The sequence below is a fragment of the Telopea speciosissima genome, chromosome 11 (genome assembly GCF_018873765.1).
Source record: "Telopea speciosissima isolate NSW1024214 ecotype Mountain lineage chromosome 11, Tspe_v1, whole genome shotgun sequence".
NCBI lineage: Eukaryota > Viridiplantae > Streptophyta > Magnoliopsida > Proteales > Proteaceae > Telopea > Telopea speciosissima.
In genome coordinates this window covers 1,492,593-1,512,269 of record NC_057926.1, presented here as the reverse complement: position 1 = coordinate 1,512,269, position 19,677 = coordinate 1,492,593, and the positions used below count along the sequence as shown (strand labels likewise).

Sequence of the window (19,677 nt, the reverse complement as noted above, 5' to 3'; positions counted from 1 at the left end):
AGTTGCAGTGATGCTGAAACTCCAGAGTTAAAAATTGGAGTCAAAAGCGCAAAGGAATCACGAATCCACTAAAATTATTTTTGGAAATTTCCTCTCTTTCCTTCCAGTTCCACCCAATAGAAACCTGATCCTACTTTAATCGTGTGTATATTGTGTATTGTCCCCACACTTTCATTGTCGTTAAACCAATAACTACACTTTCCTTTCTTCCAAGTTCCAATCACCACACAGCAGAGAAACGGAGAGAGAGGAAATTTCTCTGGTTTTTTTGTTTTCTCTTAATCGTCTCCAACTGTGGCAGAATTTTAGTTAGAAGAATAATAATAATGAGGAAGATTGAATGGAGCAGCTTTGGAGGATTCAGAGCGTTGATTCATCTATTGGTGCCGTTGTGGTTGCAGTTCATCGCGGAAGAGAGAGAAGAGTTGCTGTGAATCGATTTGGGAAGGTCTGGTGAGAGAGGAGAGGGGAGGTGAGGGTGCGCCGGCAGTGAGAGAGGGAGGCGTGAGAAAGGATACCGTCGCCGGTCGTCGCCTGGAATACCAAGGGTTATAAAGATGAGTTGAAAGAGGGAAGCCAGAGGGGAGGCTTGAGAGAGTACTGAGTTGGTTCCCTTTCTTCTTTTTATCTCTTGCACCAAACCAATCTACGGCTTGAGGTTTCGCCGGAGAAGAAGAGTTGCAGGTGTGACGGAGGTGGTGTTCACCGGAGAAGAAAGAAAGAGAAACGAGGGACGGGGAGGAGTGAGAGAGGAGAGAGAATGTTAGATTAGGTTAGGTTAGGGTTGGGTTAAGGGTATTTTGGGGTTTTAGGAATTTTATACATGCCAAATCATCACTTAATGGTGTTTTTTAATGGTTAGGATCCGATTGATAGAATCTTGAGAAAGTAGGGGAGGGCATTATTATTATTCAAAACTTGGGGATTGGGTTGATATTATGGATACTCAGAGGGGAGGGGGATGATATTTTCCCTTTATTAATTGTTACAGTTTTCAAAATTGCAGTTTAAGTTCAAAGAGTAATAACTAATGGGATTTTATGCTGCTTTGATCAGGTTAAAAAATTCTGGATTCGTGAGATGGGTTGTCATTCACGCAAGGTCACTAGAACTACGAACGATGGGGGTGGATTTGATCCTGTATCGAGCGCAAATGCGAAACTTCCCGGAGTTGAGTTGTGGGCTGTCTTCGATGTCCCCCTGATCAGGTCGATTCAACCTAAAAAAATCTGACCCACACCTTCTCGGGTCTCTTCTGTGCTTCGATTAACTTCTTGGAATCATCTACTGCTTATGCTTCTCCACATTGGAGCTTTCGACCATTCTCGGGTACCCTTAGATATGATGCTCTGCCACGGGAGGTTGTTTTTACTAAGAACCTAACTCCCTGGTGGAAGTTGCTCCCTTGTCGAGACAAAGCTGGGCTTGCTGTTCTAATGGACAGACCTTCTATCTATAGCCTGCAACTCATCTTCCCTAATCGATTTGGGGAAGATGAGTTACCCAAGTTGCTCCCTTGACGTTGCAGGTTTTTTTTCTTCTTGAAGGGGCATTTTTGTCACTTTACCTTTTGATTTTAACAATGTTAGTCATAAACTGATGGAATGGGTTTATTTGTTATCGTTTGTAAACCTCAGGGGGGTACGCAAAATTTTCCAAAATTGGAGGGTAAAATCATCCTTTCGTCAAACCTCAGGGGTGGTATGTGTAAATTACCCAAAAAAAAAAATAAATTAAGGATCCAGATCTTCTACGGTGCACTGCCTATAGCGGTCTGAGCGGCGCAGACACAGGGCGCAACGCAATGACCATCTTACCCCCGTTCGGGCAAGGCGCTCAAATAGGGGTAAGGCGGTCATTGTGCTGTGCACTGTGTCTGCACCGCTCAGGCTGCTATGGGCAGCGCACCGTAGAGGATCTGAATTGTTAAATTAAACAAGCACTCCAAAGTCTGAATCACATTACTAAAGTCCATTGTATTATACTTCAAAGTTTGAAACGAGAGAGAGAGAGAGAGAGAGAGAGATCTAATGTGATGGTGGTGATGCCAAAAGCATCTCTCTGCGACTCTTGAAAAAGGAGAACATTTGATCAGGAGCAGGAAGGTTATCTTTAATAAGAGGGACTTGCTTGAAATTATGAATCCAAGAATGCAAGCGAGGGAAGGTATGGGGTTCAATCAACTTAACCCCTACTACATCTTCCATCACTCCCAACCAGTGACCCAACCCTCCAAAAGCCAAGTCCGCATATCCGATGGTTTCTCCACCAAAAAATTTCTTGTCTCCAAGCCCCCCATGCTCTTCGATAGTTCTCAACATTTCCAAGCTCTCTTTAGTGGCTACAGCTTGTTCTTCACCTGAAGTACTAAAGAACTTCCACAAACTACTACCCTGCAAACCAAAACATTAATTAGTTTTTAATTAAGATAAATAAATTTGGAATTGAAGAAGATGCATATATGCTTGCTTGGTTACTTACCATATCGTAGTAGAATTTCGCCCAAAATCGAGCAATGGCTTTCTCATAAGGATCAGTTGGAAGCAGTGGGTTCTCAGGCCAAGTCTCTTCGATGTATTCAAGGATGACCAAAGACTCTGCTATTGGTTTTCCATCATGAACAAGCACAGGGATTTTTTTGTGAACTGGGTTGTACTGCAACAGTAACTCACTCTTGTTGGAGAGATCTTCTTCTATGTATTCATATTCTATTCCCTTCAGTTTGAGAGCCCATATAACCCTGTAACTATATCCACTTAGCGAAGTTCCAACCAGCTTAACTTCTCCCATGTTTATAAAAACTAATTAGAATTCCTGTACAACAAAAGAAATGTTTTATAGGTGATTGATTTAGAGTTTTCTTCTTGGACAAGTAATTAATGGATGGAGTAGTCGTGCTTGGGCAGCAAGCTTGAAATATGTAATAAGGTTAGTTGACCAAATCAGCATCTCGAAATCATCTTTGAAAAGTCGAAAAATGTAGAATGTGGTTCGCTTGGAGGTGGGCTTAGATCAGGCCGAAGGGATTGTTGGAACTTTAGAAACTAAAATTTAATTGGTCGTATGCCCAACCCACCCAGCCCATCCAAACCCAACCAAAGGAAAACACTTCAAGCAGGAGATGGGCTTGAATTTTCTCGGGTTAAGCTCAAGTTTGGTTGGGCCAGGATATTATTCACACATGTTTGTGCCTCCTTCAAGTTAAGAGGTGGCAATTTCTAACATGACCTGGCAACCTGGCATGATTTCAGTTGGGCTAAGGTTTGCCTTCCGAAAAATGAGAGTGGATTGGTACTCTAGAGAGTAAAGGAAGTGAACATTGCCGGAACCATAAAATAAATCTGCAAATTTGTGTCTAGGCGAAAAAGTATTTAAATTGAGTGGGTATGTTCAAGATACTTGAAATCGGATTCAATTTAGACTATTATTTGTGTTGATCCCAGGTTGACACTGAGAGAGGGGTGAATCAGTGTTCATAAAAAATAATTCCTAAATTTCAATTGTTGCGTGTGGAAACCTCCGATGCTTGGTTCGCCCACAGATGAGCCTATAAAGACCAAGTGATGAGCACAAGAGAGCCGGTGTGGTTCCGGCCTAGGACTCTCCGATGCTAAAGTTAGATCACCAGTGCAACAACGTAACAGCTAATAAAAGTGAGATGAGCAATAGAGCTCCATACCTTAGTATTTATAGAGGGAGATGAGGCGGTTGGAGGAGTCCTACTGTGGTAAGAGTCCTTGTTTGGTAAGGCTCCGTGGAGTGGAGAGTTTCTTTCGGGGTTGGACTCTTATTAAGGTAAGAATCCTAATGGGAGTGTGATTCGGTATCGTGATGAGATCGTGACACGATTCTTATCTTGTGATTCTCGGGTGGTGCTGACGTGGCACCATGATCTCCGGTGGGGCGTTATGGTAGCCTTCGTGGAGAGCTCGGCCTCGGCCTGTATGACTTGAGGGTTATCATTAGTTGTGTGAGCTTGGCCGCGCTATGGTGCTCCAATCGAGGCCGACCTGCATAGGCTCGAACCATGGGGTCGGCGGGCGTGCAGCTCAATCGTGATGGGGATCTTTGGGTAAGTACTGATCTGTCGTGCCATGCGGCCAGAGATTGGCCGAAGAGCTCGGCCTCGTCGGACCCGTACGAGTTTGGCTTAGCGTCCGGTTGACTTGGATGTGCCTGATGAGCTCGGCCAAGCAGTAAGGTTTGTCGAAGATCGGGTCGGCCCGATCTTCCGCTGAGCTAGGTTCGGTTCTTGGAATGACCTCGGCTCGGCCATGTGGCAGCTTCTGATTGGTGGGGTGTTTTATACCTTATCACAGGCCCCCCCACTCATCAGGGATCCGCTCAGCACTGATGAGTGAAGTTTCCTGGTCTGCTCGTCTGAAGGATTCTTGCGGCCGAGCCAAGCTCATTTTGTCGAAGATTTGACATTGTACGGTCTGACAGTTGGGCGTCAGTGCCACATCAGCAGAGTCATTATGGCAGGCTCGGGAATTCGAATCATCTTTTAATCTGGACCGTTGAATTATGCTGAGCTCTCCTTGGTCGTTGGATCAGTTTAGCCCAAGAGTTATAAATAGGCGACTCCTCCCTGTTCATTCTTCACTGCTCCAAGTTATTGACTTCTCGGCAAGCTCGGATTTCTCAGCTCTGCAGCGTTTGGTACTTTCTTGTTCGTGATCAGCTCGACTTTTGCTTCGTTCGTGTTCAGCTCGTCTTCACCTCTTCTTCAACCAGTAAGTCCTCTCGGCCTAGTATGTCAGTTGGTAGTAGTCACATGGGCGAGCTGCTCGCCGGGGTGGCAGAGGGTGCTAGTCCGAGCCGAGAGCTCTCCGCTCGTTCTCCCACAGTAGACTTGTTGGGCTCGACTTTGGACGAACCTGATGTAGTGGAGCCTCGTCAGGCCGAGGTTGCCGAGCCTCCGTTGTCCCTGGAGTCTGGCCTTGTGGCCCAACCAATTACCGGGGACCGAGCCCAGAGCTCTGGATCGTCCTCGTCTGATGATGAGGAGTCAAGTGAGGGCGATTCTTCAGAAGTGGGGGTTGGTTTAGTCAGCTCGTCCGTTGACTCCCCTGAGCCCGAAGAAGGGAGTGTCGGCACCGTCCCGAGCATGATCACGGATGCCAACCTTAACTATCTCAGGATGACCTATGCCATCCCCGAGAACATCTTGCTCCGAGCTCCCAACCCAGGGGAGATGGCCTACTACATCAGGCCCGACGAGGTGGCTTTGTACGAGCTGCCTTTCAAGTACACGTTCAGGCTCCCTGCCCTCGGCCTGGTGGACCAAATCTTGGACCACTTCCACCTGTCCCCGGGTCAGCTAGTGTCGAACTCTTGGCTAGCCGTGTATGGCTTCTACGCCCTATTTTACGAGATGGGCCGAGGTGCAAGCGTGGCGCTTTTCTCTCGGCTCTTTTTCTTGAAGAAGTCTCCAGAGAAGGGGAGGTACTATTTCATCCGCCGATCTGGGAAGAGTGCGGCCCTGGGCGGTCACAAGTTTTTGGTCGGTACGCCGAGCTTCAATAAGTATTGGAAGCCTCGTTTTTTCTTTGCTTCCATTCCAAACAGCCCTCTCCGAGCCGAGTGGAAGGAGATCAACTTGAACTACGTCAACAGGGTACTGCCCCTGACCGAGAATGAGCTGACCTCGCTCGACCTGATCCCCTAGCGTCAGCCCCTCGATGTCTTCCAGCTTCAGGAGGAGGGGTTCCTTCAAAGGTGGCATATGACCCCTGGTAGGAGCCCAAGCCGAGCCCGTTTCTGTTGCCCGAGCTGACCCCTTTACTTAGTCTTCTTTTCTTTTTTGGTTTGTTTCTGACGTTTTGTCTTTCTTGCAGTGGTCGACCCTATTCCCCCAATGGATTCCGCTCGGCTTAGGGCCAAGACCATTGCGGACTGGAGGAAGAAGAATGCCGAGAAGAAGTCCCGGGGTGAGTTCTCCAAGGGCAAGGCTTTATTGCCGAGCCTATCAGACGCCGTGGTCGGCCTTGAGGCTGAGAAGAGCACGGACCCAGTGGGGTCTCCAAGGAAGGGAAAAGGTCGAAAGGGTGAGAGGAGCCCGCCGAGGGACACCAAACGTCAGAAGCACTCGGTCAATTTGACGAGTGGTGGTCTTACTGCCCGTGGCCTCACCCCCCAACATCTCCCGATATGTCTTGGGGAGGGCCTCGGCTAGCAACAATCTGGTGAGGTCGACCTGGCGCCTCTTCCTAGGGGACTCGACATTGACGTCGGCCTTGCATGCCAAGGAATGGCTGGACGCAAGTCGGCTATTGGCCGACAGGGAGAAGCTCGAGACGCTGTCCGACCCCGAGCTCCTCTCCACCTTGTTTCAGGACTTTAATATGGTAAGTTTCCTGTTCGGCTCTTGTGACTTGATCCGACCTGTGTAACCCGACCTGACTTTTGTTCTAATGCTTTCTTGCAGGGCTTCGCCAAGGCAGTAGAGACCATGCTTTGTTTTGAGCGGCTCTTGACCGAGAACCACTCCTTGGGCGTCCAGTGTAAAAAGGCTTACCAGGATGCTCAGGATGCCATTCAGAGGCGTCGAGAGACTCAAGAGAAGCTCACTGTCACCGAGGCCGAGGTGACCAAGCAGAAGGAGAAGGTCAAGGCTCTGCTGGCCCAAATCGACGAGGTGAGGGAGAAGGCCAAGGAGGACCTGACCTTGGCTCGGGATGAGGCGATCAATGACTACCTCCAATCGAAGGACTACGCTGATGTATGCCATGAGATCAGGAAGCCTCCTTATGCCGATGGTTTTAAGGTAGGCCGGACTAATCTCTTGGCCGAGATCAAGGCTGCCTATCTCGATCTCAATCTCAATCTCTTGCGATTTGACGATGATGCAACCACTTTTGCTGAGGAGTTGGGAGATGAGGAGGGCGCCGAGGTCATGCAGGCTCTGTCAACTGGTGACCCTACGCAGGACAACCCTCTCGCCCTCGATGCTGAGCCCCAAGACCCTTTTGCCGAGCATACTACCATGGAGGTCGCTGAGGTCGCTTCTAAGTCTGCTGCCGAGGAGATTGAGATGTAATTATTATTGTTTTTTATTTTTTGTTTTTTGTTTTTTTTGCTGGGCTGAACTGCCCACTTTGTAACCATGCCGAGTAGTCGGCTTATACTGAATGAAATCTCTTTTTCTCAAAATTTGTCTAAGTGTTTTAGCTCGGCAATTTTAGCCTTCTTTTCCTTGTGTATGTTGTTCCATTTGATGTTGTGGCCGAGCTGACGACCCGTTCCGTTAGCCGAGCTTAAGAACTTGGTTGTTTTTTGGCTATGCTTTACTGGGTCGTCGGTTCGGCCATGCCATGTCTGAGGTCAGGATGACTTTCGCCTTGGTTAATTAATTCGTTGTTCCCAGCGGTCAGATCAGATCAGCTACCACATAAGTGGCTGCGTGGCCGACCAGCCTCCCTGGCTGAGCGTAATGCCTTAGCTTAGTTTTAGACTTTGTTCAGCTCGACCATGGGGAGAGTTTGCTCTTGTTGGTTCAGACATCGGTCAGTCTTTGTTGGCTGGTCTTATGACTTGATTGTCGACCTATGAGGGTCAGCCAGGTCTATGAGGACCGGTCTTATGACTTTGATTTTGGAGCTTGCAAATATGTCAAGTGGTGGAGAAAGACTTTGTTTTATTGAATCAAATGTCAGGGCCGAAGCCGAATACAAGTATGCTCGTCATAAACCTTGCCGAGCAGGATACTTAAGCAAATTATTGAAAATTTTTTTTCAAAATTTTTGAGTTCCAAGGTCTCGGTACCTTCTTGCCCCCCGGAGTCTGCAAGCGATACGTCCCTGGGCGAAGTTGTTGGAGACTATGTACGGGCCTTCCCAATTTGGTGCTAACTTTCCTTGCTGCCTTGGCTGGGATGCGCTGAGTTTTTCGAGGATGAGGTCCCCTTGATGGAAGTGCCGCTCTTTTATTCTTGAGTCATAGTACTTTGCTGTCCTCTGTTGGTATGCCGTGTTCCGGAGTAGGGCATTTTCTTGAACTTCATCGAGGAAGTCAAGGTTGGCTCTCAGCCCATCTTCATAGGTCTTCTCATCGAAGTTGAGCCCTCGGTATGACGATGCCATAACTTTGACCGGGGTGAGGGCTTCGGTCCTATAAGTGAGGCAAAAAGGTCTCTCCCCGGTTAGTGTTCTTATCGTCGTCCTATATGCCCATAGGACACTTGGGAGTTCTTCCACCCATCTTCCTTTAGCCTCATCTAACCTTCTCTTAATGCCGACGCGTAATGTTCGGTTGGACACTTCTACTTGTCCATTTGCTTGTGGATGAGCTACTGAGATGGGTCGAAAGTCAATGTAGAAGTGCTCGCAGAACTCTTGGAAGGTCAGGTTGTTGAATTACGTGCCATTATCTGTGATGAGCACTTTTAGTAGTCTGAACTGGTAGATGACCTTATCTCGGAAGAACTTCTCCATGTTCTTCTCGGTGATGGTTGTCAGGGGCTCGGCCTCGACCCACTTAGTGAAGTAATAGATCGCCACCACCACGTACTTCCTATTTCCCGATGCCGGGGTGAAATCTCCGAGAATATCCATTTTCCACATAGCGAAAGGGATTGGCCTCAGCATTGAGGTCAGCTTTGTTGTTGGTCGGCTCAAAATTGGTGCAAACAGCTGGCACTTCTCGCACGTCTTCACATACCTCATGGCCTCTTCTTGCATTCATGGCCAATAGAATCCTTGCCGAAGTATCTTGTATGCCAGAGCTCGGCCACCCATGTGACTCCCTTATATTCCCTCATGTACCTCGGCCAAGGCGTATTCGGCTCCCTTCGGTCCGAGGCATCGGAGAAGAGGTACCGAGATTGCTCTTTTGTAAAGCACTCCGTCGATCATGGTGTGCTTGGTAGCTCGGATCTTGACCTTTCTTATTTCGTCTCGGTTCTCCGAGAGCTGGTCATTCTCCAAGTAGTTGACAATGGGGTCCAACCAGGTCGGCCCGTCCTCTTCAATGTGCTTTACGCTTTCTTCTTGCAAGGATGACTTCTCTAAGATCTCTATGTACACTGATCGGCTCAGATATTGGAGGTCGGCCCTCGGCCAACTTTGATAGGGAGTCAGCTACAGTATTCTCTTTTCTCCGTATTCGGGTCCTCTCAAAGTGCTTGAGTTCGAAGATCAGATCTCGTGCTCGGCTCAGGTAAGCTATCATCCTTTTATCTTTCGCCTCATAGTCTCTGTTGACCTGGTTGACCACGAGTTGGGAGTCTCCTCGCCCCTTCAACCGCTTTATGCCAATTGCCTTGCTGACTCGAAGTCCTGGTAGGAGGGCTTCATACTCGGCCTCATTGTTCTAGGCGGGGAACTTGAACCTTAGGGCATATTGAATCCGAAACCCCTCGGGGCTCACCAGGATCAGGCCAACTCCACTTCCTCTGGAATTGCTCGAGCCATCGACATTCATGGTCCAGGTTGGGTCGGTTTCAGCTTTTGTATTGGCATCTTCTGCTGCCTTATCTTCCTCGACCCCGAGGTCCGGCATTGTGTACTCGGTGATGAAGTCAGCCAGGGCTTGCCCTTTGATCGAGGTCTGTGGGCTATAGTTTATGTCATACTCACTCAGCTCGATCGCCCAAGTGATCAGCCGACCTGGCACGTCGGGCTTGTGCAATATCTTCTTAAGAGGCTGGTCGATCAGCACCGATATCGGATGAGCTTGAAAGTATGGCCTTAGCTTTCTTGCGGCCGTGACAAGGGCGAAAGGTATTTTCTCGAACTTGGAGTATCTCATCTTGGCGTCCACAAGAACATGGCTGATGTAGGATATAGGCTTCTGAGCTCGGCCTTCTTCCCTAACCAACACCGCGCTGACTGCCACTGGGGTGGCAGTTAAGTAAATTTGAAGCTCCACTTTTGGCTCGGGTAGGTTGAGAAGAGGCAGGTTCTTCAAGTATTTCTTCAGCTCTTCAAAAGCTTGTTGGCACTCGTTGAACCAGATGAAGTCCTTCGGGTTTTGGATGTTCTTGAGGGCCTTGAAGAATGGCAGACAATTATCGCCCGACCCTGACATGAATCGTGCCAACGCCGCAACTCGCCCGTTTAGCCTTTGTACTTCTCGGATCGTCCTTGGAGGGTTCATCCCTTGGATGGCCTTGATTTTTGCCGGATTGACTTCGATGCCTCTGACAGAGACCAGGAAGCCGAGGAACTTTCCCGAGGTCAGGCCGAATGCACACTTGGCGGGGTTCAACTTCATTTGGTTCTTCCTCAATATGCCAAAGGCTTCTTTCAGGTCGGCCAAGTGGTGCTCGACCTTCAAGCTCTTCACTAACATGTCGTCCCCGTAGACTTCCATGTTTCTTCCAATTTGCTTGCGGAATATATAGTTCACGAGCCGCTGGTATGTCGCTCCGGTGTTTTTCAATCCGAACGGCATGACCTTGTAGCAAAAATTTTCTTGGTCAGTTCGGAATGCCGTGTATGGCTCATCCTCCTTGTGCATCATGATTTGGTTGTAGCCAAAATATGCGTCCATGAAGCTCAGCATCTCGTGGCTTGCTGTGGCGTCGATCAAGAGGTCGATCCGAGGTAGTGGGTACTCATCTTTTGGACATGCCTTATTGAGGTCGGTGTAGTCGACACACATTCTCCAGTTCTCGTTCGACTTGGGGACCATGACGATTTTAGCCAACCAGGTCAGAAATTTTTCTTCTCGGATGAACCCTGATTGGCGGAGCTTCTCCACCTCTTCCTTGATCGCGGCATGCCGATCAAGGGCGTAGTTCCTTCTCTTCTGCTGGATCGGCTTTCGGCTCGGATCCACATGGAGTCGGTGGTCAGCTATATGCCTTGGTATGCCAGACATGTCGGCAGTCGACCAAGCAAAGACATCGGCGTTCGCCTTTAGGAAATTTCTGAGCTGATTCCTTTGATCCTCGCTCAGCAATGATCCAAGGTGGACCACCTTTGTTGGGTCTTCCTCGCTGAGGGGGAATGGGGTCAAGTCTTCCACGGGTCGTCCTCTCCTTTCGATGAGCTCATCCCACTGATCCTCAGGGAGGTGCTCGACGCACATTGCCATTCCTCGGACATTGCCTTTGTTTTGCTTGACAAAAGTAGCATAGCACTCCCGTGCCTTCTTCTGGTTACCTCGAACTTTGTCGATACCGTTCTCGATAGAAAACTTCATCTTCAAGTACGTCGGTGAGATGATGGCTTAGAGAGCGATTAATGATGGGCGGCCGAGTATGGCGTTGAAAGCTACTACCGACTGTACAACCATGAATTTGACCTAGATCATCGCCTGGCATGGAGCTTGTCTGATCGTGACCAGCAGGTCGATTGATCCCTTGATGGTCGCGACAGCTCCCGAGAACCAGTGGAGTGAGGTGGCCTCTGGCTTGAGCTCTTCATCACCGAAGCCAAATTTTCGGTATGCGTCTAGCGACATAAGGTCCACGGATGCATCGGTATCAACCAATAGTCGATGGACGGGTCTCTTCGTAATTTCTACCTATACCACTAAAGCATCGTCATGAGGTAGACTTATACCTTCGAGGTCGGCCTCGGTGAAGGAGATCGTCGCCGCTGGCTTGAGTTTCTTGGTGGGCATCTCGGCGACTCCGACGAACCGCACGTTTGCCTTGGCCTTTCGAGTAGACTCTTGTTCGGGCCCTACGAGGATAGTGTATATGGGAGCTCCCTTATCACTGCTCGGCCCGGATCCGTCCTCTTTCTTCTCAGCTCGGGCTTTATTTTTGTCTCGCTCGGCTCGCCTATTTTTGGGCCTTGGCTCGGCTCTCCTTTGATCACGATCTTCAGGTCGCCAACCCCCACGCTCTTGACGTCCTCCCTTGACATATCACTTCAGGTGGCCCACTTTTATCAGCTCTTCGATTTCTCTTTTCAGCTGATAGCAATCCTCGGTGTCGTGACCGGTGTCCTTGTGGAATTGACAATACTTGTTGGGATTTTGAGATGACTCAGCTTGCATCGGTCAGGGCCAACGGATGTACCCGTCGTCCTGTATTTGCATCAGAATCTCCTTGTGCAAGGTATTCAGTGGGGTGTAATCGGGGCTCCGAGCTCGGTCTGATCTCTCGGCTCGGTGATCCATCCTGAGTCGCTTGTCCTCCTTGTGGTCATCGATCATCGGCCTTTTCTTATCAGCTCAGCCTTCGTTTCCCTTCCGGGCTTGGAGCACCTTGGCCATATTTGCAAATTCATTACACCTCTCCAAGAGCTCGACCAAGTTTCTGGTTGGCTTTCTGGCTAAGTCCTTGATGAGGTCCATGTCGGCGAGTCCGTTGCTCATCGCAGTATGGGTCGTGGCCTCATCCAAATCCTTGATGTCTAAGGATTCCTTGTTGGAGCGGGAGACGAATGCTCGAATCGACTCATCAGACCTTTGCTTCATGCTAAGGAGGTTGACCGTCGTCTTCTTATCTTTCATACTACTCTGGAAGCGCGTGACGAAAGCTCGACAGAGCTGAGCGAAGCTTGTTATGGAGTTCGGCGACAACTAGGAGAACCATGAGGTCGCTGTACCCTTGAGGGATGCAGGGAAAGCCCGACAAGAAACAATCTCGGTTCCCCCATACATGGTCATCATCGTATTAAAGTAGTTGATATGATCCGTCGGATCGATCGTCCCGTCATACCAGTCAAAGGGAGGAGGTTTGAACCCGACCGGCATTGGCGCAGTCATGATCTCAGGAGGATAAGGGTGTCGCTCGACTAGTGAATAGGCGTCCGGGGTCGCCTGCTTTTTCAATCCCTCCACCTGGTCGGCCAAGTCTCGTAGCCGGCTTTCCAGCTCGATTTCAGGTGCTCGACCGTTTGGCTCATCCACCCGGTACAAATTGTCTTGTTCGTTCGGCCTAGGTCGGCCATTTTGTTCTTCAGCTCGAGGTCGGTATGCTCAATCGTCCCGCTGTGGTCGGCCATTTTGGTCGGCTCGGTCAGCACCATCCCTCCTTATTCTTCTTTCTACCTGGAAATTGGACCCACGGGGGCTCCTCTGTTGCTCTTCTCGGGGAGGCGGGCTTTGACGCCAGGGACTTTGGCGAGATCCTTCTCCTTGTCTCGCAACACGTCTCCCATTTGACTCGTTCCCCTGTTCTCGGATTCCCCTCGGCTGCCCGTCTTCTCCGAGCCGACCAAAAAATACCGACCTCCTTGCTACCGAGCCTGCTGGTTTGATTTTTTGCCCTGCCCTCGGGCTTTGGTGATGCTCTTATTCGTCCCGTCAAGCTCCTCTGCTAGGGCACGGAGGAGGAGTCTTCTGACGAGACGGGTGTGATGATGCGGCTTGGCTAGGCTCGGCCCGACGCCGACCACCATTCTGCTGCAAGTTTCTCTCTACGCTCTCCAGGGCTAGAGGGGGCGCGACCAGTGGTTGGCCCATCAGCCCACCCCGGGCCATCTAGTTCAAGAAAGTACGCAGCATCTCGTTGGTGTGGAGCATCTGCAGCTGCAAGTCCATAACTTGTCGGTTATTTACTGGGGCTTCGGGGTCCAAATTCTCTGATAAGGGCAACGACGCTAGTAGGCCCAGCTCGTTCAAGTTTGGCTCTACCTGTGCCTGGTCAGCCACTGCTGTGTCTAGCACACTACAGCCATTCCCATCCTCTGGCGGGGGAATGGGATTGACCGTGGCACCCTTGCTGCGCCCCCTGCCCGAGGGGGTCTTCCGGTCGCACCCTGCCGCAAGGCTTCAGGGGGTAGTGAGCGCCTCGCCTGTACAACGGGCTGTAGCTCATCCCCACGGGAAGTTGAGCCATGCTGCCCTGATCTTTTGTGCACCATTATTGTTGCTCTTGCAGTTGGTAGAAACGACGATGGCTTGTTGACGTCGTTCCCACAGACGGCGCCAAATCTGTTACGTGTGGAAACCTCCGATGCTTGGTTCGCCCACGGATGAGCCTGTAAAGACCAAGTGATGAGCATAAGAGAGCCGGTGTGGCTCCGACCTAGGACTCTCCAATGTTAAAGTTAGATCACCAGTGCAACAGCGTAACAGCTAGTAAAAGTGAGATGAGCAATAAAGCTCCATACCTTAGTATTTATAAAGGGAGATGAGGCGGTTAAAGGAGTCCTAGTATGGTAAGAGTCCTTGTTTGGTAAGGCTCTTCCCCGTGGAGCGGAGTGGAGTAGAGTAGAGAGTTTCTTTTGGGGTCGGACTCTTGTTAAGGTAAGAGTCCTAATGGGAGTGTGATTCGGTATCGTGATGAGATTGTGACTCGATTCTTATCCTGTGATTCTCGGGTGGTGCTGACGTGGCGCCATGTTCTCTGGTGGGGCGTTATGGTAGCCTTCGTGGAGAGCTCGGCCTCGGCCTGTATGACCTGAGAGTTATCATTAGTTGTGTGAGCTTGGCCGCGCTATGGTGCTCCAATCGAGGCTGACCTGCATAGGCTCGGACCATGGGGTTGGCGGGTGTGCAGCTCAGCCGTGATGGGGATCTTTAGGTAAGTACTGATCTGCCATGATGAGCGGCCAGAGATCGGCCGAAGAGCTCGGCCTACTAGGTCGGCCTCATCGGACCCGTACGAGTTCGGCTCAGCATTCGGTTGACTTGGATGTGTCTGACGAGCTCGGCCAAGCAGTAAGGTTTGTCGAAGATTGGGTCGGCCCGGTCTTTCGCTGAGCTCGGTTCGGTTCTTGAAATGACCTCGGCTTGGCCATGTGGCAGCTTCTGATTGGTGGGGTGTTTTATGCCTTATCACCAACCCTTTGTTGACATCGATGCAGAAGACTTCAAGCAAACCTGATTGGCCAGGACAATCCCATAATTACCAATTCCACAACACACATGCACGTCCACCTCGCAATCACTGTGTGGCCAGGTCTACTAGACAGTGCACCCCACTTTGCAGATCAAATACACTCCAATATATGCAATGAAAGTAAAGTACACAAGACACCAAATTTACGTGGTTCGGCCAAATTGTCTACGTCCACGGAGCAATACCCTACCCAGGGTTTCATATATTGCTCAATACGCTACTCAAATTTTTTATTGCAACAACAGCCCAGGAACTACAATCCCTGTTTCTGTTTATGTAACAACACAAACGAGGGCAACTACTCCAATCTCTGTACAAGCCCCCACTTGACAGAGTTATAATAATTAATTGCAAATAACATAACCAAATCCCCTAATACAATGGCTAATATTGGCTTACAATCAAACTAGGTTTTTTTTTTCAACTAAACATGCAACCTAGAAACTCACAATGGGGATTTACAATCAAGGATTACCTCTTGTAGAATAATCCAACAATCATGAAGCCTCTGACGTATAGAAATCGTGTCTATGTACGCTCCACTGCTCAAACCATCTTCAATATGGAGTCATCGAGCATAAAATAGTAATATCATCGGCTTTATGTACTCAAACAATGCTGCAACTCCTTCCAATGGCTTCCTCTCGAAAAAATACCCAATTTCCAAATTTTTTTTGTCCTATTTGGACATCGGATGGTCAAGATATGGCCTTCTAAAGTTGGATGCTCCAAAATTGGTAACCAGTGGCAAAATTGAAAATAACTAGATTCTTCGTGACAAAACCATGTGTAACAAGGACACATGTCAAAGAAATTCACACTGCCATATTCGTTAGAAATAGGATATGATGTCATGCTGATGTCACACTCCACTACCAAATCCCTTATTTCCTTTCTCTCTTCCTTCTTTTTTAAAAAGGGTCTTGCATCAATCCACGACGTCCAAGAGGAATCTTACACTAGATGCCGATCCGACACCCGTAGTGATTCTGGAACTTTAACAAAACAATGGGAAACCTCTGTCTCCAGTAGCACTTAAAAAAAAGGACTAAAAAATTGGCTAAGTATAAAACTTTTTGCCTATTCCAGATTTGCTCTATTTTTGCATGTCAGCACGGAAACAGCTGTAACTTTCTCGTTCGACATTGAAATGATGCGAGACCAGTTGCGTTGGAACAATGACTCAATGAAATTCATTTCTCATGAAGACCACTTCACCCAAAAATTCCATTAAACCTTTCAAAAATGACCTTAAAGTCACTGCCATTGCATGAACCTATGAAATCACAACTTTATCAGTATGAAACTTTCACCTGCTGCTTCGCCCCTTTGCCAAACACTATATAAGGACTTAATATGCTGTTAAATAGTGTTATTCAAGTGCGAGTACCCTTGTAACCCTGCCAAATGATCAAAATACCCTTATAGCTGTGTAGGTGACTGTTTGACCATTTCAGCTCTTCCAAACCACCAATAGCTACTACCACAACACCACTATGACCAAATACGTTGCCAACAATGACAACAACATCCACACACTCCAATGGACTAACAATTTGTCCAATTGATGCATCATTAGTTTGGAGGAAATTTTTTAAGTATAGACACCTTGTTAGAGACATCATTCATTTAAGCATTGATGATGAATGTGATACCTACTTCTGGCTTGACGATTGACATCCAAATGGTGTTCTCTGATAGGTTGGCCAAATATTTATCATCTAGATCTGAAGCTGTAATTGTTTTGGATGTTTTGAAAATTTTCTACCATTTCTTTGGGATTATTTCTGTAGGCTTTGAGATCTGCCCTATTTGGTCTTGCTGAAATCTTTTCTTTTGCCCCCTTCCTTGTTGTTTTTACTTATAGATAACACCCCTTTGCGGTTCCGCTTACCTTTCTCTGCAAATCACTCAAATGGTGGCCTCCATTACGACTCATGAGATAATCCTCGTCTCTCTTCTCTTTATAATTGTGTTTTTCCTAGCTTTGGCGCAGAGAGAGAGAGAGAGAGAGAGAGAGAGAGAGAGAGAGTATCATCCCCACCCACCCTCGATCCCCACCCTATTTTATCTCATCTTCCCTATTATCCCTCTTGGTTTTTTTTTGTTTTATTTATTTATTTATTTATGTTATCCTTTGAAAAAATAGGATGGGAATTAATGATTTACCTTCACTATTTCAAGAGTGCAATCATACTATCAAATCAACTTGGATGAAGAGATTCTCTCTTCACGCGGTATAGTGTGGGAAAAAACTTTCTACTTTATAATATATGTTCATTTCTCATTATATGGGCACAAATGTAGGGAAAAGACTCCTTCGTGGATTTTGTTTCTCCCGTGTGGATGTCTAAATGGAAAATTATCCTCTCCAATTCCTTTATGCTCGGCAGTGTGGCAGTGCTAGGTGGATACATGGCAGTGCTTGGATGTCCGAGCTGCCATGTGTCGGCATCTCCACCTAGCACTGCCGCACTATTGAGTTTTAGGAATTGGAGTGGTTAATAATCCATGTCTAAATTGGAGAATGGATCATTACCACATACAAGCAGGGAAGATACATGTGAGAGGTAAACACTTGTCCTTTTTGTTTCCATTAATACCCCTCCTCATCTTGTAAATTGCAAAAATGGGGTAGATGGTTACTTCTCACTAGGGCTGCAAGTTTAGCCCTGACAACCCAAGCCCGCCCTGAGCCTAGACAGGGCTTGGGTTGAGATACCCTGACCTTGAGGGCGGGTCAGGGTTGGGAATTTCAGTTTGCAGCTCTAAGTCAGGGCCGAGCAGGGTTAGGGTTGAGGCTTCAGGTAGAGCCCAACCTAACCCAACCATGTCTTCTTCTTCTTCCCAGCCTAGCCAACCCATGCATCTCCCCCCCCCATGGTTAGGGACAATCAGGGTCAGCCAGTTTGACCCTTTGGGCGGGTCAAGGTTGGATTTTTCTGGCCCCAACTTAGGGTCAGGCCGGGCCTAGGCCCAACTAAGGGGACTCAGGGTCGGGTTGGATTTTTAAAAGGTCCGGCCCAATTTGACCCTTACAGCCCTACCTCTCACTCATACGTGCAGATGAACTGGACTCACTAAATTGACCATTCCAAACATTGGATTTGCCATGGAAAGCAAGACTTGAGATCAAGTCTTGGCAATAATAGGACTTAGCTAGACATTTTCTTTTGATGAATACGACTTAAGACATTACCAACTGAACTAGTTGACTCCAACTTTTCGGAATTAGACCATAACTTTTAACAATTTTGAATTGTAAATTTTGAGAATTAGAATCTGAATCTTTACAGAACCTAAAGTTAGCAAAAACTTTTTTTATTTATCAAGATCTGCCACTCTTTACTCTTGGAAATTAAATTAAACAAGCACTCGAAGTCGATCTGCTTCACATTACAAAAGTCCATTTTATTATACTTCAAAGTTATAAACAAACATAGTTAAAGGATGAAATGATAGTCAAAGCACACACAGGGGGAGAGAGAAAGAGTTCTAATGTGATGGTGGTGATGCCAAAAGCATCTCCCTGCGACTCTTGAAAAGGGGAACATCTGATCACGATCAGGAAGGTTATCTCTAATAAGAGGGACTTGCTTGAAATTCTGTATCCAAGCATGCAAGCGAGGTAAGGTATGTGGTTCAATCAACTTAACCCCTACTACATCTTCCATCACTCCCAACCAGTGACCCAACCCTCCAAAGGCCAAGTCCACATATCCGATTGTTTCTCCACCAAAAAATTTCTTGTCTCCAAGCCCCCCATGCTCTTCAATAGTTCTCAGCATTTCCAAGCACTCTTTAGTGGCTACAGCTTGTTCTTCACCTGAAGTACTAAAGAACTTCCACAAAGTACTACCCTGTAAGTGAAATTAAGAAAAGAAAAAAAAAAGGGATCATTTTAGTATCACTAATTAGTTTTTAAGATAAATAAATTTGGAATTGAAGAAGATGCATATATGCTTGCTTGGTTACTTACCTTATCTTCGGCGAATTTCGCCCAAAATCGAGCAATGGCTTTCTCATAAGGATCAGTTGGAAGCAGGGGGTTTTCCGGCCACGTCTCGTCGATGTATTCAAGGATGATCAAAGACTCTGCTATTGGTTTTCCATCATGAACAAGCACAGGGATCTTCTTGTGAATTGGGTTGTACTGCAAAAGCAACTCACTCTTGTTTGAGAGATCTTCTTCTATGTATTCATATTCTATTCCCTTCAGTTTGAGGCCCAATATGACTCTGTAGCTATATGGGCTTGGCCAAGTTCCAAACAACTTAACTTCACCCATGTTAAGAACTAATTAAGATGTGTATGGATGATTTCCTATACCCCAAAAGAAATGTTTTATAGTGGTCGATGAAAAGTTATCTTCTTGGACAAGCTTGAAACATGTAATTAATTATATAGATTAATGGACTAGTCTTGCTTGGGGAATAAGCTTCCACTTTGAATGATTTAAATTTAGTCTATTATGATACACTAATCTTTCTAGGTTGTCCTCCACTTTCTTTTTTAATATTAATTTAATTAGTTGACCAAATAAGCTTCTCGGAATCATCTATGATTAATAGATAGGTAGTGTTTGGGGGTTGAAATGACCACCCTACCCCCTGTCCGAAAACATTGCAAGGTGGGGTCCACTCCCCCCTATTAGGGGAATTGAAGGAATTGGAGGTGACCACGAATTGGAGGTGATAATTATTCATAGATAGTGTTTGCGTTCAAGAAATTCATATTAGTTGGGTTAAGGTTTGCCTTTCGAAAAATGAAAGAGGATTGGTACTCCATAGAGTAAGGAAGTCAACAGTGAAGAAATCATAAAATAAATCTGAAAATTGTGTCTAAGACAAAAACGTATTCAAATTGACTGGGTATATTCAAGATATTTGAAATCGGATTCAATTTCAACTGTCACTTGTCCAAGTAATGCA

General features: G+C 47.3%; 1 protein-coding gene and 1 pseudogene across 1 annotated transcript; both read right to left on the bottom strand.

Moving 5' to 3' along the window:
* Positions 1-2,009: 2,009 nt before the first annotated feature.
* Positions 2,010-2,792, bottom strand: LOC122646765 (probable glutathione S-transferase). Its single transcript, XM_043840363.1, has 2 exons — positions 2,482-2,792; positions 2,010-2,393 (listed from the first exon to the last, which is right to left on the bottom strand). Exons 1-2 carry the CDS (start codon positions 2,788-2,790, stop codon positions 2,028-2,030), a joined length of 675 nt encoding a protein of 224 aa, XP_043696298.1. The 5' UTR covers positions 2,791-2,792; the 3' UTR covers positions 2,010-2,027.
* A 15,449-nt stretch (positions 2,793-18,241) lies between these two features.
* LOC122646166 lies at positions 18,242-19,066 on the bottom strand (annotated as a pseudogene).
* Between the last annotated feature and the right edge of the window lie 611 nt (positions 19,067-19,677).